The 14,436-nt window shown below is 43.8% G+C and overlaps 1 protein-coding gene across 3 annotated transcripts in view; it reads left to right on the forward strand.

The window, feature by feature from the left end:
* Positions 1 to 14,436, forward strand: part of LOC106592454 (pyruvate carboxylase, mitochondrial) — a 498,777-nt gene that overhangs the window by 8,189 nt on the left and 476,152 nt on the right. For all 3 annotated transcript variants that reach the window (XM_082965339.1, XM_082965338.1, XM_082965340.1), the window contains exons 2-4: positions 10,635 to 10,780; positions 13,142 to 13,235; positions 14,196 to 14,286. In XM_082965339.1, coding sequence (XP_082821465.1) covers positions 10,636 to 10,780; positions 13,142 to 13,235; positions 14,196 to 14,286 — 330 coding nt within the window. In that variant the 5' untranslated portion in view covers position 10,635. The remainder of the gene's footprint in view (positions 1 to 10,634; positions 10,781 to 13,141; positions 13,236 to 14,195; positions 14,287 to 14,436) is intronic.

Consider the following 14,436-nt stretch of genomic DNA (forward strand, 5'->3'; position numbering starts at 1 on the left):
CTCTATTGTTACAGCTTCTCTACTGTATATGGCCTCTCTACTGTTACAGTCTCTCTACTGTATATAGCCTCTCTACTGTATATAGCCTCTCTACTGTTACAGTCTCTCTACTGTATACAGCCTCTCTACTGTATATAGCCTCTCTACTGTTACAGCCTCTCTACTGTTACAGACTCTCTACTGTATATAGCCTCACTACTGTATATAGCCTCGCTACTGTTACAGCCTCTCTACTGTATATAGCCTCACTACTGTATATAGCCTCGCTACTGTATATAGCCTCTCTACTGTATATAGCCTCGCTACTGTATATAGCCTCACTACTGTATATAGCCTCTCTAATGTATATAGCCTCTCTAATGTATATTGCCTCTACTATATACAGCCTCTCTACTGTATATAGCCTCTCTACTGTATATAGCCTCGCTACTGTATATAGCCTCTTTACTGTATATAGCCTCGCTACTGTATATAGCCTCTTTACTGTATATAGCCTCTACTATATACAGCCTCTCTACTGTATATAGCCTCTCTACTGTATATAGCCTCTCTACTGTATATAGCCTCTCTACTGTATATAGCCTCTCTACTGTATATAGCCTCTCTACTGTATATAGCCTCTCTACTGTATACAGCCTCTCTACTGTATATAGCCTGTCTTTTTACTGTTGTTTTAGTTCTTTACCTACCTATTGTTCACCTAATACCTTTTTTGCACTATTGGTTAGAGCCTGTCAGTAAGCATTTCACTGTTAGGTCTACACCTGTTGTATTCAGCGCAGGTGATAAATAAACTTTGATTTGATTTGAGATATAACATATATGTTGATTTGTTGAACACTTTTTTGGTTACTACATGATTCCATATGTGTGATTTCATAGTTTTCATGTCTTCACTATTATTCTACAATGTAGAAAATAGTAAAAATAAAGAAAAACTTAAATGAGTAAGTAGGTGTGTCAATTATTTTTGACTGGTACTATAAGTATTTTGTTCCTTTACAACTCTGTGTGTGTGTGTGTGTGTGTGTGTGTGTGTGTGTGTGTTGTAACACCTCAACAATGTACGTGTGTGTGTGTGTTCCCTGTTTATAACAGAAAGCCAGACTGTACCAACACCAGAGCAGTGGTAAAACCTGACCTCTCTCATTCCGCCAAGATGGTGTGTGTGTGTGTTTGAGTGTGTGTGGTGTGTGTGTGTGTGTGTGTGTGTGTGTCTGTTGGTTGCAGTACCAGCTATCACCACAGAGTGGCAGCAGAGGCCTGTAAGACAGATCCATCAGCATCACTCAGACAATAGAATAAACATTCGCCTAGGAAGCTATCTGTGATTATGTTTAGTTGGAAAAACTACTGAGGTGAGGGGAATGAGATGAGGTGAATGAGATGTGAGGTGAATGAGATGAATAAAGATTAAATAAAAGATGAGGTGAATGAGGTGAATGAGATGAGGTGAGATGAGATGAATGAGATGAGGTGAATGAGATGAGGTGAATGAGATGAGATGAGATGAATGAAATGAGGAGAGGTGAATGAGATGAGGTGAGATGAATGAGATGAGAAGAGGTGAATGAGATGAGGTGAGATGAATGAGATGAGGAGAGGTGAATGAGATGAGATGAGATGAATGAGATGAGAACAGGTGAATGAGATGAGGTGAGATGAACGAGATGAGGAGAGGTGAATGAGATGAGATGAATGAGATGAGAAGAGGTTAATGAGATGAGGTGAGGAGAATGAGATGAGGTGAGATGAATGAGATGAGGAGAGGTGAATGAGGTGAGATTTTTTATTTTTATTTTTTTTTATTTCACCTTTATTTAACCAGGTAGGCAAGTTGAGAACAAGTTCTCATTTACAATTGCGACCTGGCCAAGATAAAGCAAAGCAGTTCGACAACATACAAAAACACAGAGTTACACATGGAGTAAAACAACATACAATCAATGATGCAGTAGAAAAAAAAAATAAGACTATATACAATGTGAGCAAATGATGTGAGATAAGGGAGGTAAAGGCAAAAAAAATGCCATGGTGGCAAATTAAATAAAGTATAGCAAGAAAAACACTGGAATGGTAGATTTGTAGTTTGAAGAAAGTTCAGAGATAAAATATAAATAATATGATGCAAAGGAGCAAAATAAATAAAATAAATAAATACAGTAGGGGAAGAGGTAGTATTTTGGGCTAAATTATAGATGGGCTATGTACAGGTGCAGTGATCTGTGAGCTGCTCTGACAGCTGGTGCTTAAAGCTAGTGAGGGAGATAAGTGTTTCCAGTTTCAGAGATTTTTGTATTTTTGATGAGGTGAATGAGTTGAGGAGAGGGGAATGAGATGAGATGAGGTGAATGAGATGAGGTGAATGAGATTAGGTGAATGACATGAGGAGAGGTGAATGAGATGAGGTGAATGAGGTGAGATGAGGTGAATGAGATGAGGAGAGGTGAATGAGATGAGGAGAGGTGAATGAGATGAGATGAGGTGAATGAGATGAGATGAGGTGAATGAGATGAGGTGAATGACATGAGGAGTGGTGAATGAGATGAGGTGAATGAGGTGAGATGAGGTGAATGAGATGAGGAGAGGTGAATGACATGAGGAGAGGTGAATGAGATGAGATGAGGTGAATGAGGTGAGATGAAGTGAATGAGATGAGGAGAGGTGAATGAGATGAGATGAGGTGAATGAGATGAGATGAGGTGAATGAGATGAGGTGAATGACATGAGGAGAGGTGAAGGAGATGAGATGAATGAGATGAGATGAGGTGAATGAGATGAGGAGAGGTGAATGAGATGAGGTGAATGAGGTGAGATGAGGTGAATGAGATGAGGAGAGGTGAATGAGATGAGATGAGGTGAATGAGGTGAGATGAGGTGAATGATATGAGGAGAGGTGAATGAGATGAGATGAGGTGAATGAGATGAGGAGAGATGAATGAGATGAGGAGAGATGAATGAGATGAGGAGAGGTGAATGAGATGAGGAGAGGTGAATGAGATGAATAAAGGTTAAATAAAAGATGAGGTGAATGAGATGAGGTGAATGAAATGAGGAGAGGTGAATGAGGTGAGATGAGGTGAATGATATGAGGTGAATGAGATGAATAAAGGTTAAATAAAAGATGAGGTGAATGAGATGAGGTGAATGAGATGAGGAGAGGTGAATGAGTTGAATGATATGAGGTGAATGAGATGAGATGAATGAGGTGAGATGAGGAGAGGTGAATGAGATGAGGTGAATGAGGTGAGGAGAGGTGAATGAGATGAAGTGAATGAGGTGAGATGAGGTGAATGAGATGAGATGAGATGAGATGAGATAAGATGAGATTAATGAGATGAGGTGAAAGAGAGGATTTCTTTGAATTTAGGAGGTATTAAGGGGTTGTGGATTGTGTGTGTTGGGGTGGTAGTCTTGATGTGTGTGTGTGTGTGTGTGTGTGTGTGTGTGTGTGTGTGTGTGTGTGTGTGTGTGTGTGTGTGTGTGTGTGTGTGTGTGTGTGTGTGTGTCTGTTGGTTGCAGTACCAGCTATCACCACAGAGTGGCAGCAGAGGCCTGTAAGACAGATCCATCAGCATCACTCAGACAATAGAATAAACATTCGCCTAGGAAGCTATCTGTGATTATGTTTAGTTGGAAAAACTACTGAGGTGAGGGGAATGAGATGAGGTGAATGAGATGTGAGGTGAATGAGATGAATAAAGGTTAAATAAAAGATGAGGTGAATGAGGTGAATGAGATGAGTTGAGGTGAATGAGTTGAGATGAGATGAGGTGAATGAGATGAGGTGAATGAGATGAGATGAGATGAATGAAATGAGGAGAGGTGAATGAGATGAGGTGAGATGAATGAGATGAGAAGAGGTGAATGAGATGAGGTGAGATGAATGAGATGAGGAGAGGTGAATGAGATGAGATGAGATGAATGAGATGAGAAGAGGTGAATGAGATGAGGTGAGATGAACGAGATGAGGAGAGGTGAATGAGATGAGATGAGATGAATGAGATGAGAAGAGGTGAATGAGATGAGGTGAGATGAATGAGATGAGGAGAGGTGAATGAGTTGAGATGAGATGAGGTGAATGAGATGAGGTGAATGAGATGAGATGAGATGAATGAAATGAGGAGAGGTGAATGAGATGAGGTGAGATGAATGAGATGAGAAGAGGTGAATGAGATGAGGTGAGATGAATGAGATGAGGAGAGGTGAATGAGATGAGATGAGATGAATGAGATGAGAAGAGGTGAATGAGATGAGGTGAGATGAACGAGATGAGGAGAGGTGAATGAGATGAGATGAGATGAATGAGATGAGAAGAGGTGAATGAGGTGAGGAGAATGAGATGAGGTGAATGAGATGAGATGAATGAGATGAGATGAATGAGATGAGGTGAGGTGAATGAGATGAGGTGAATGAGATGAGGTGAATGAGATGAGATGAATGAGATGAGATGAATGAGATGAGGTGAAAGAGAGGCTTTCTTTGAATTTAGGAGGTATTAAGGGGTTGTGGATTGTGTGTGTTGGGGTGGTAGCCTTGATGTGTGTGTGTCCTACCTGTGTAGAGTACAGTAGTGTGTGTGTGTGTCCTACCTGTGTAGAGTACAGTTGTGTGTGTGTGTGTGTGTGTGTGTGTGTGTGTGTGTGTGTGTGTGTGTGTGTGTGTGTGTGTGTGTGTGTGTGTGTGTGTGTGTGTGTGTGTGTGTGTGTGTGTGTGTGTGTGTGTGTGTGTGTGTGATTTGGTAGTTGGAGGTTAGTGCTGGGTAAAATGCCCAATGAAATGTAAAGTGTGGAGATTCTATAAAGTAAAAGGCTTGGGTATAGACATAAAAGGTTCTTCCTCAGACCCTCACCTCTCTCATAGGCACTGGGAGTTTCATGGCACTGCTGCCAAATGCCAACAGGCTTGTTCTGGTGGTCCATTACTTTTTAGCATCTCTCTTTATCTCTCTCCCTTGATTCTCTCTTTATCTCTCTCTCTTTCTCACTCTCTCTCTCTCTTTCTCTCTCCTCTCTTTCTCTCTCCTCTCTTTCTCTCTCCTCTCTGTCTCTCTCGCTCTCTCAATTCATTTCAGTAGACTTTATTGACATGGCAAGTTAATTACTACCATTGTCAAAGTATACATATAACAACAATGGTGGGACCAACAGCAATAATAACAATAACAGTAGTAGTAGTAGTATTGGAAATGGGATTAACATTAAACACAATAACAGTAGTAGTATTGGAAATGGGATTAACATTAAACACAATAACAGTAGTAGTATTGGAAATGGGATTAACATTAAACACAATAACATTAGTAGTATTGGAAATTGGATTAACATTAAACACAATAACAGTAGTAGTAGTAGTATTGGAAGACCAGAAGCCACATGAAAAATCTGAAATATTATTGACATTGCACTTTTCACTGGCTGTCCCTCAGGTTGTGGCAGGAGGACATATATTTGGGTCCCAAAACTGCATATTTGTCTTTTCACCCAATAAATATTAAATGTTTTCTTCATCTTTTATAGTTTCACATTCATTGTACTTAATGATCATTTTGGGAAAGAGATACTCTCTTAGATCTGAGTATTTGTCACAGTGTAACAGGAAATGCAGCTCTGTCTCTACCTCTCCCTGGGGGGCAGAATGAGCACAGCCTGTCCTCTCTGGGCAGCCAGGTTTGTCTTTGACGACCTGTCTCTATAGCCAGACTGTGCTCACTGAGTCCTGAGTCTGTGTTTTTCTCCGTTTTCTTTTAGTCACAGTGGTCAGAAAGTCTGCCATCATGTTCTGTCTGTTTAGAGACAAATGGCATTGAAATTTACTTAGATATTTTGTGGTGTCTTTCCAATCGGTGATATATTTTATTTTTGTGATGATCTGGTTGGGCCAGATCTCAGCTCGTTCACAGCCATGTGAAAGCTTCCTGTGTTGCTGATATTTAGTCCTAGATATGTGTCGTTTTTGGTGTGTTCTAATAGAACTGTGTCCAAATAGAATTTATATTTGTCATCCTGATTTCCGGACCTCTTTTGGAATATCGTTATGTTCGTTTTGTTTTTGGTTAACGGTCAGAGCCCAGGTCTAACAGAACCTATGGTTAACGGTCAGAGCAAAGGTCTAACAGAACCTGTGGTTAACGGTCAGAGCCCAGACAGAACCTGTGGTTAACGGTCAGAGCCCAGGTCTAACAGAACCTGTGGTTAACGGTCAGAGCCCAGACAGAACCTGTGGTTAACGGTCAGAGCCCAGGTCTAACAGAACCTGTGGTTAACGGTCAGAGCCCAGACAGAACCTGTGGTTAACGGTCAGAGCCCAGGTCTAACAGAACCTGTGGTTAACGGTCAGAGCCCAGGTCTAACAGAACCTGTGGTTAACGGTCAGAGCCCAGGTCTAACAGAACCTGTGGTTAACGGTCAGAGCCCAGACAGAACCTGTGGTTAACGGTCAGAGCCCAGGTCTAACAGAACCTGTGGTTAACGGTCAGAGCCCAGACAGAACCTGTGATTAATGGTCAGAGCCCAGGTCTAACAGAACCTGTGGTTAACGGTCAGAGCCCAGGTCTAACAGAACCTGTGATTAACAGTCAGAGCCCAGTTCTAACAGAACCAGTGGTTAACGGTCAGAGCCCAGGTCTAACAGAACCTGTGGTTAACGGTCAGAGCCCAGGTCTAACAGAACCTGTGGTTAACGGTCAGAGCCCAGACAGAACCTGTGGTTAACGGTCAGAGCCCAGGTCTAACTGAACCTGTGGTTAACGGTCAGAGCCCAGACAGAACCTGTGGTTAATGGTCAGAGCCCAGACAGAACCTGTGGTTAACGGTCAGAGCCCAGGTCTAACAGAACCTGTGGTTAACGGTCAGAGCCCAGGTCTAACAGAACCTGTGGTTAACGGTCAGAGCCCAGGTCTAACAGAACCTGTGGTTAACGGTCAGAGCCCAGACAGAACCTGTGGTTAACGGTCAGAGCCCAGGTCTAACAGAACCTGTGGTTAACGGTCAGAGCCCAGACAGAACCTGTGATTAATGGTCAGAGCCCAGACAGAACCTGTGATTAATGGTCAGAGCCCAGACAGAACCTGTGATTAATGGTCAGAGCCCAGACAGAACCTGTGGTTAACGGTCAGAGCCCAGGTCTAACAGAACCTGTGGTTAACGGTCAGAGCCCAGGTCTAACAGAACCTGTGGTTAACGGTCAGAGCCCAGACAGAACCTGTGGTTAACGGTCAGAGCCTAGGTCTAACAGAACCTGTGGTTAACGGTCAGAGCCCAGGTCTAACAGAACCTGTGGTTAACGGTCAGAGCCCAGACAGAACCTGTGGTTAACGGTCAGAGCCCAGACAGAACCTGTGGTTAACGGTCAGAGCCCAGACAGAACCTGTGGTTAACGGTCAGAGCCCAGGTCTAACAGAACCTGTGGTTAACGGTCATTGCCCAGACAGAACCTGTGGTTAACGGTCAGAGCCCAGGTCTAACAGAACCTGTGATTAATGGTCAGAGCCCAGACAGAACCTGTGATTAATGGTCAGAGCCCAGACAGAACCTGTGATTAATGGTCAGAGCCCAGACAGAACCTGTGGTTAACGGTCAGAGCCCAGGTCTGACAGAACCTGTGCAGATGATCTAGGTGCTGCTGTAACTCCTCCTTAGTGGGAGACAACAGCACCAGGTCATCTGTCTACAGCAGACCCTCCTTAGTGGGAGACAGCAGCACCAGGTCATCTGTCTACAGCAGACCCTCCTTAGTGGGAGACAGCAGCACCAGGTCATCTGTCTACAGCAGACCCTCTTTAGTGGGAGACAGCAGCACCAGGTCATCTGTCTACAGCAGACCCTCCTTAGTGGGAGACAGCAGCACCAGGTCATCTGTCTACAGCAGACCCTCCTTAGTGGGAGACAGCAGCACCAGGTCATCTGTCTACAGCAGACCCTCCTTAGTGGGAGACAGCAGCACCAGGTCATCTGTCTACAGCAGACCCTCCTTAGTGGGAGACAGCAGCACCAGGTCATCTGTCTACAGCAGACCCTCCTTAGTGGGAGACAGCAGCACCAGGTCATCTGTCTACAGCAGACCCTCCTTAGTGGGAGACAGCAGCACCAGGTCATCTGTCTACAGCAGACCCTCCTTAGTGGGAGACAGCAGCACCAGGTCATCTGTCTACAGCAGACCCTCCTTAGTGGGAGACAGCAGCACCAGGTCATCTGTCTACAGCAGACCCTCCTTAGTGGGAGACAGCAGCACCAGGTCATCTGTCTACAGCAGACCCTCCTTAGTGGGAGACAGCAGCACCAGGTCATCTGTCTACAGCAGACCCTCCTTAGTGGGAGACAGCAGCACCAGGTCATCTGTCTACAGCAGACCCTCCTTAGTGGGAGACAGCAGCACCAGGTCATCTGTCTACAGCAGACCCTCTTTAGTGGGAGACAGCAGCACCAGGTCATCTGTCTACAGCAGACCCTCCTTAGTGGGAGACAGCAGCACCAGGTCATCTGTCTACAGCAGACCCTCCTTAGTGGGAGACAGCAGCACCAGGTCATCTGTCTACAGCAGACCCTCCTAGTGGGAGACAGCAGCACCAGGTCATCTGTCTACAGCAGACCCTCCTTAGTGGGAGACAGCAGCACCAGGTCATCTGTCTACAGCAGACCCTCCTTAGTGGGAGACAGCAGCACCAGGTCATCTGTCTACAGCAGACCCTCCTAGTGGGAGACAGCAGCACCAGGTCATCTGTCTACAGCAGACCCTCCTTAGTGGGAGACAGCAGCACCAGGTCATCTGTCTACAGCAGACCCTCCTTAGTGGGAGACAGCAGCACCAGGTCATCTGTCTACAGCAGACCCTCCTAGTGGGAGACAGCAGCACCAGGTCATCTGTCTACAGCAGACCCTCCTTAGTGGGAGACAGCAGCACCAGGTCATCTGTCTACAGCAGACCCTCCTTAGTGGGAGACAGCAGCACCAGGTCATCTGTCTACAGCAGACACTTGATTTCAGTGTTGTGTAGGGTGAGACCAGGTGAATTGATTTCAGTGTTGTGTTGGGTGAGACCAGGTGCTCCAGATTATTCTAATGTGTTTGCCAATTCGTTAATGTAGATGTTAAACAGTAAATAATTTCTCCCCACATTCCTGATAGAAGTCTGTTTGCTTGTTGCCAATATGAACCACACATTTGTTTTTAATGTACATTGATTTAATAACATCATATGTTTTCCCTCCAATACCACTTTCTATTAGTCTATAAAAAATACCTTAGTGCCAAATGTGATCAAATGCTTTCTTGAAGTCTATGGAACATAAGTAGATTTTGCCTTTGTTTTTGGATTACTTAATTTTCAATTAGAGTGTGGAGGGTATGAATGTGATCTGTTGTGTTAAAAATCCAATCTGGCTTCTGCTAAGGACCTTGTGTTCATCAAGGAAATGAAGTAGTCTACTATTTATGATACTGCAGAGAAATTCTCACCAAGTTGCTGTTAACGCAAATTCCTCTGTAATTATTTGGGTCAAATTTGTCAAATGTTGTAAATATTTGTGAGATCAATCCTTGGTTCCAAATATGGGGGGGGGGGGGGGGGGGGATACCTGCAGTGAGGATAATGTTGAAGAGTTTCAGTCTATCCAATTTTAGTTTGTGGTATGTACAGTACCAGTCAAAAGTTCGGACACACCTACTCATTGCAGGGTTTTTCTTTATTTTTACTATTTTCTACATTGAGAATAATAGTGAAGACATCAAAACTATGAAATAACACATGGAATCATGTAGTAACGAAAAAAGTGTTAAACAAATCAAAATATATTTGAGATTCTTCAAAGAAGCCACCCTTTGCCTTGATGACAGCTTTGCACACTCTTGGCCTTCTCTCAACCAGCTTCACCTGGAATGCTTTTCCAACAGCCTTGAAGGAGTTCCCACATATGCTGAGCACTTGTTGGCTGCTTTTTCCTTCACTCTGTGGTCCAACTCATCCCAAACTATCTCAATTAGGTTTGAGTTTGGGTGATTGTGGAAGTCAGGTCATCTGATGCAGCACTCCATCACTCTCCTTCTTGGTCAAATAGCCCTTACACAGCCTGGAGGTGTGTTGGGTCATTGTCCTGTTGAAAAACAAATAAGCGCAAACCAGATTGGATGGCGAATCGCTGCAGGAATTTTTCTGTAAAGATCCGAGACATGATTGTGTCGATAATTCTTGTTCTGTAATTGGAGTATCCACAGGATTATGACAGTCTCAGCTGATTCAAAGATTTGTAATTTGTCTTGTATATCTTGTTGTTCTGGGCTCTTATATTGTTATATTGTTAGATTGTTATATTGCTGTACAGGTTTGCAAAGTCATTCCTCCATATAACACAATTTTGAATAGCCAATTCATCATGATGTGGTCGCTCTCTCTCTCTCTCTCTCTCTCTCCTCTCTCTCTCCTCCTCCTCTCTCTCTCTCTCCCCTCTTTCCCCTCTCTCTCTCCCCCTCTCTCTCCCTCCCTCTCTCTCTCTCTCTCTCTCTCTCTCTCCCCCTCTCTCTCTCTCCCCCCCTCTCTCTCTCCCTCTCTCTCTCTCTCTCTCTCTCTCTCTCTCTCTCTCTCTCTCTCTCTCTCTCTCTCTCTCTCTCTCCCCCCCCCCTCTCTCTCTCTCTATCCAGGATGTTGCTGTGTGTTTCCGGGGTGGGTCGAGGGGGTCTGGGGTTGCTAGCGGTAAAGAGGGCGTGTCTTCTCACTCGCACTGCCCACTCGTCGCCCCAGAACCTTGAGTATCGACCAATCAAAAAGGTCATGGTGGCCAACAGAGGTAAGGCTCCACCCACAATATGACATGACATTATAACTATGGGGATGACCGACATCACTTGTCCCAACACATTACAGTAGATCTTATCCATCGTTATATTATTATGCATTATTATTGCATTAGAGATCATGTTGTCCCAGCACACGACAATAACTAAGGTCTGTTGTATGTCCCAGCGCATTACAATTCATTACAATGAATCTGAGATACACGGTGCATTATAGATCTCATGACATACCATCGCATGGCTATACTTACATGATAGTGTGTGTTATGCAGCTTATGATGCATGACAAAGCAACACAGCCATCTAGCCCAGCTCAAAGCTACACAGCCATCTAGCCCAACTCAAAGCTACACAGCCATCTAGCCCAGCTCAAAGCTACACAGCCACCTAGACCAGCTCAAAGCTACACAGCCATCTAGACCAGCTCAAAGCTACACAGCCATCTAGACCAGCTCAAAGCTACACAGCCATCTAGACCAGCTCAAAGCTACACAGCCATCTAGACCAGCTCAAAGCTACACAGCCATCTAGCCCAGCTCAAAGCTACACAGCCATCTAGACCAGCTCAAAGCTACACAGCCATCTAGACCAGCTCAAAGCTACACAGCCATCTAGACCAGCTCAAAGCTACACAGCCACCTAGACCAGCTCAAAGCTACACAGCCATCTAGACCAGCTCAAAGCTACACAGCCAGCTACACAGCCATCTAGCCCAGATCAAAGTACTTTACAGCCAGATTCTAAAATTGATTAAATTGTTTTTTTTCCCCCTCATCAATCGACACACAATAACCCATAATGACAAAGCAAATACAGGTTTTTAGAAATGATTGCACATTCCTTAAAAATGAAAAACTGAAATATCACATTTACATAAGTATTCAGGCCCTTTACTCAGTACTTTGTTGAAGCACCTTTGGCAGCGATTACATCCTTGAGTCTTCTTGGGTATGACTCTACAATCTTGGCACACCTGTATTTGGGGAGTTTCTCGCATTCTTCTCTGCAGATCCTCTCGAGCTCTGTCAGGTTGGATGGGGGACGTCGCTGCACAGAGATGTTCGATGGGATTCAAGGCTGGGCTCTGGCTGGGCCACTCAAGAACACTCAGAGACTTGTCCTGAAGCCACTCCTGCGTTGTCTTGGCTGTGTGCTTAGGGTCGTTGTCCTGTTGGAAGGTGAACCATCGCCTCAGTCTAAGGTCCTGAGCGCTATGGAGCAGGTTTTCATCAAGGATCTCTCTGTGCTCGGCACTGTTCATCCTTCCTTCGATCCTAACTAGTCTCCCAGTCCCTGCAGCTGAAAAACATCCCCACAGCATGATGCTGCCACCACCATGCTTCACCGTTGGGATGGTATTGGCCAAGTGATGAGCAGTGCCTGGTTTCCTCCAGACGTGACGCTTGGCATTCAGGCCAAAGATTTCAATCTTGGTTTCTTCAGACTAGAGAATCTTGTTTCTCGTGGTCTGGGATTCCTTTAGCTGCCTTTGGGCAAACTCCAGGGCGGGCTGTCATGTGCCTTTTACTGAGGAGTGGCTTCTGTCTGGCCATTTTGATTGGTGGAGTGCTGCAGAGATGGTTGTCCTTCTGGAAGGTTCTCCCATCTCCACAGATGAACTGGAGCTCTGTCAGAGTGACCATTGGGTTTTTGGTCACCTCCCTGACCAAGGCCCTTCTCCCTTAATTGCTCAGTTTGGCCAGGCGGCCATCTCTAGGAAGAGTCTTGTTGGTTCCAAACTTCTTCCATTTAAGAATGATGGAGGCCACTGTGTTCTTGGGGAACTTCAATGCTGGAGAAATGTTTTGCTACCCTTCCCCAGATCTTTGCCTCGACACAATTCTGTCTCGGAGCTCTACGGACAATTCCTTTGACCTCATGGCTTGGTTTTTGCTCTGACGTGCACTGTCATCTGGACCTTATATAGACAGGTGTGTGTCTTTCCAAATCATGTCCAATCAATTGAATTTATCCCAGGTGGACTCCAATCAAGTTGTAGAAACATCTCAAGGATGATCAATGGAAACAGGATGCACCTGAGCTCAATTTCAAGTCTCACAGCAAAGTGTCTGAATACTTATGTAAATAAAGTATTTCAGTTTTTATTTTTAATACATTTGCAAAAATTAAAAAAAAAAATGTTTTCACTTTCTAATTATGGGGTATTGTGTAGATTGATGAGGAAAAAATATATTTTATGCATTTTAGAATAAGGCTGTAACGTAACAAAATGTGGAAAAAGTGAGGGGGTCTGAATACTTTCCGAATGCTCTGTATATTTATTTTATTATATTTTTTCTTTATTTCTTTCCTCCTTTCCTTTCTCTTCTTCTTTTCTGTTCTCTCCCCTCCAGGTGAGATAGCTATCCGTGTGTTCAGGGCGTGTACTGAGTTGGGGATTCGTACCGTGGCTGTTTACTCTGAAGAAGATAGAGGACAGATGCACAGGTATAGCAGTCACTATCCTGGAATTATTGACAAATATAGACTGTTTATTTTATACAATGCAAATACTGAGGTATATTGTAAAGAATTTGAGCATACAATAATCATATTATTTTATACTAACACAATTGCTCAGAGAAAGAGATTTTGTTTAACAAGAAATACAAACTAAGAAAATCCCAGGTTTCATGTCTGGAGACTGAGACTGTTGTAAAATGTTGAATTTGTAGCCAATTAAACATTTTTTTTGTGGATTTTGTGCTCGTGGTGTGCTTGGGGTTATTGGCTAAAATATCTTGGTACTTGGTAAAGTTCATGAAGTTGTCTTTTTTTGCTAATCTCTATCAATGGTGCCAATCATTTAGGAGATTAATGTAGGCTTTACCTGGAGTTCTATTGATATTACCTGCTGAATACCTGACGATATTACCCGATGAATACCTGACGATATTACCCGATGAATACCTGATGATATTACCTGATGAATACCTGATGATATTACCCGATGAATACCTGACGATATTACCCGATGAATACCTGACGATATTACCCGATGAATACCTGACGATATTACCCGATGAATACCTGATGATATTACCTGATGAATACCTGACGATATTACCCGATGAATACCTGACGATATTACCCGATGAATACCTGACGATATTACCCGATGAATACCTGACGATATTACCCGATGAATACCTGACGATATTACCCGATGAATACCTGACGATATTACCCGATGAATACCTGACGATATTACCCGATGAATACCTGACGATATTACCCGATGAATACCTGACGATATTACCCGATGAATACCTGACGATATTACCCGATGAATACCTGACGATATTACCTGATGAATACCTGATGATATTACAACCAGTTTTGCCCGCTAAGATCATTCAAGATCATAAAATGTAACACTGTAACAATGCCATACCGTTCAACCCACAGACAAAAAGCTGACGAAGCCTACCTGATAGGGAAAAGTCTTCCTCCTGTTGCTGCCTACCTGCATATACCTGACATCATTAAAGTAGCTAAGGTATGTTTGAAATCTAACCCTTAGTGTGTTAGTGCCGTGCTGGAATCAAAGTGTGGTCCCAATAGCTGAATTTAAAAAGATGGAACGAGGAATTCGGCTTGCACCCCAAGGCCCCTTGGCAACATCTAGCCCAACCTGGCCTCAGAGCAT

This window comes from Salmo salar, chromosome 18 (assembly GCF_965601325.2).
Source record: "Salmo salar chromosome 18, fSalSal1, whole genome shotgun sequence".
NCBI classification, from domain to species: domain Eukaryota; kingdom Metazoa; phylum Chordata; class Actinopteri; order Salmoniformes; family Salmonidae; genus Salmo; species Salmo salar.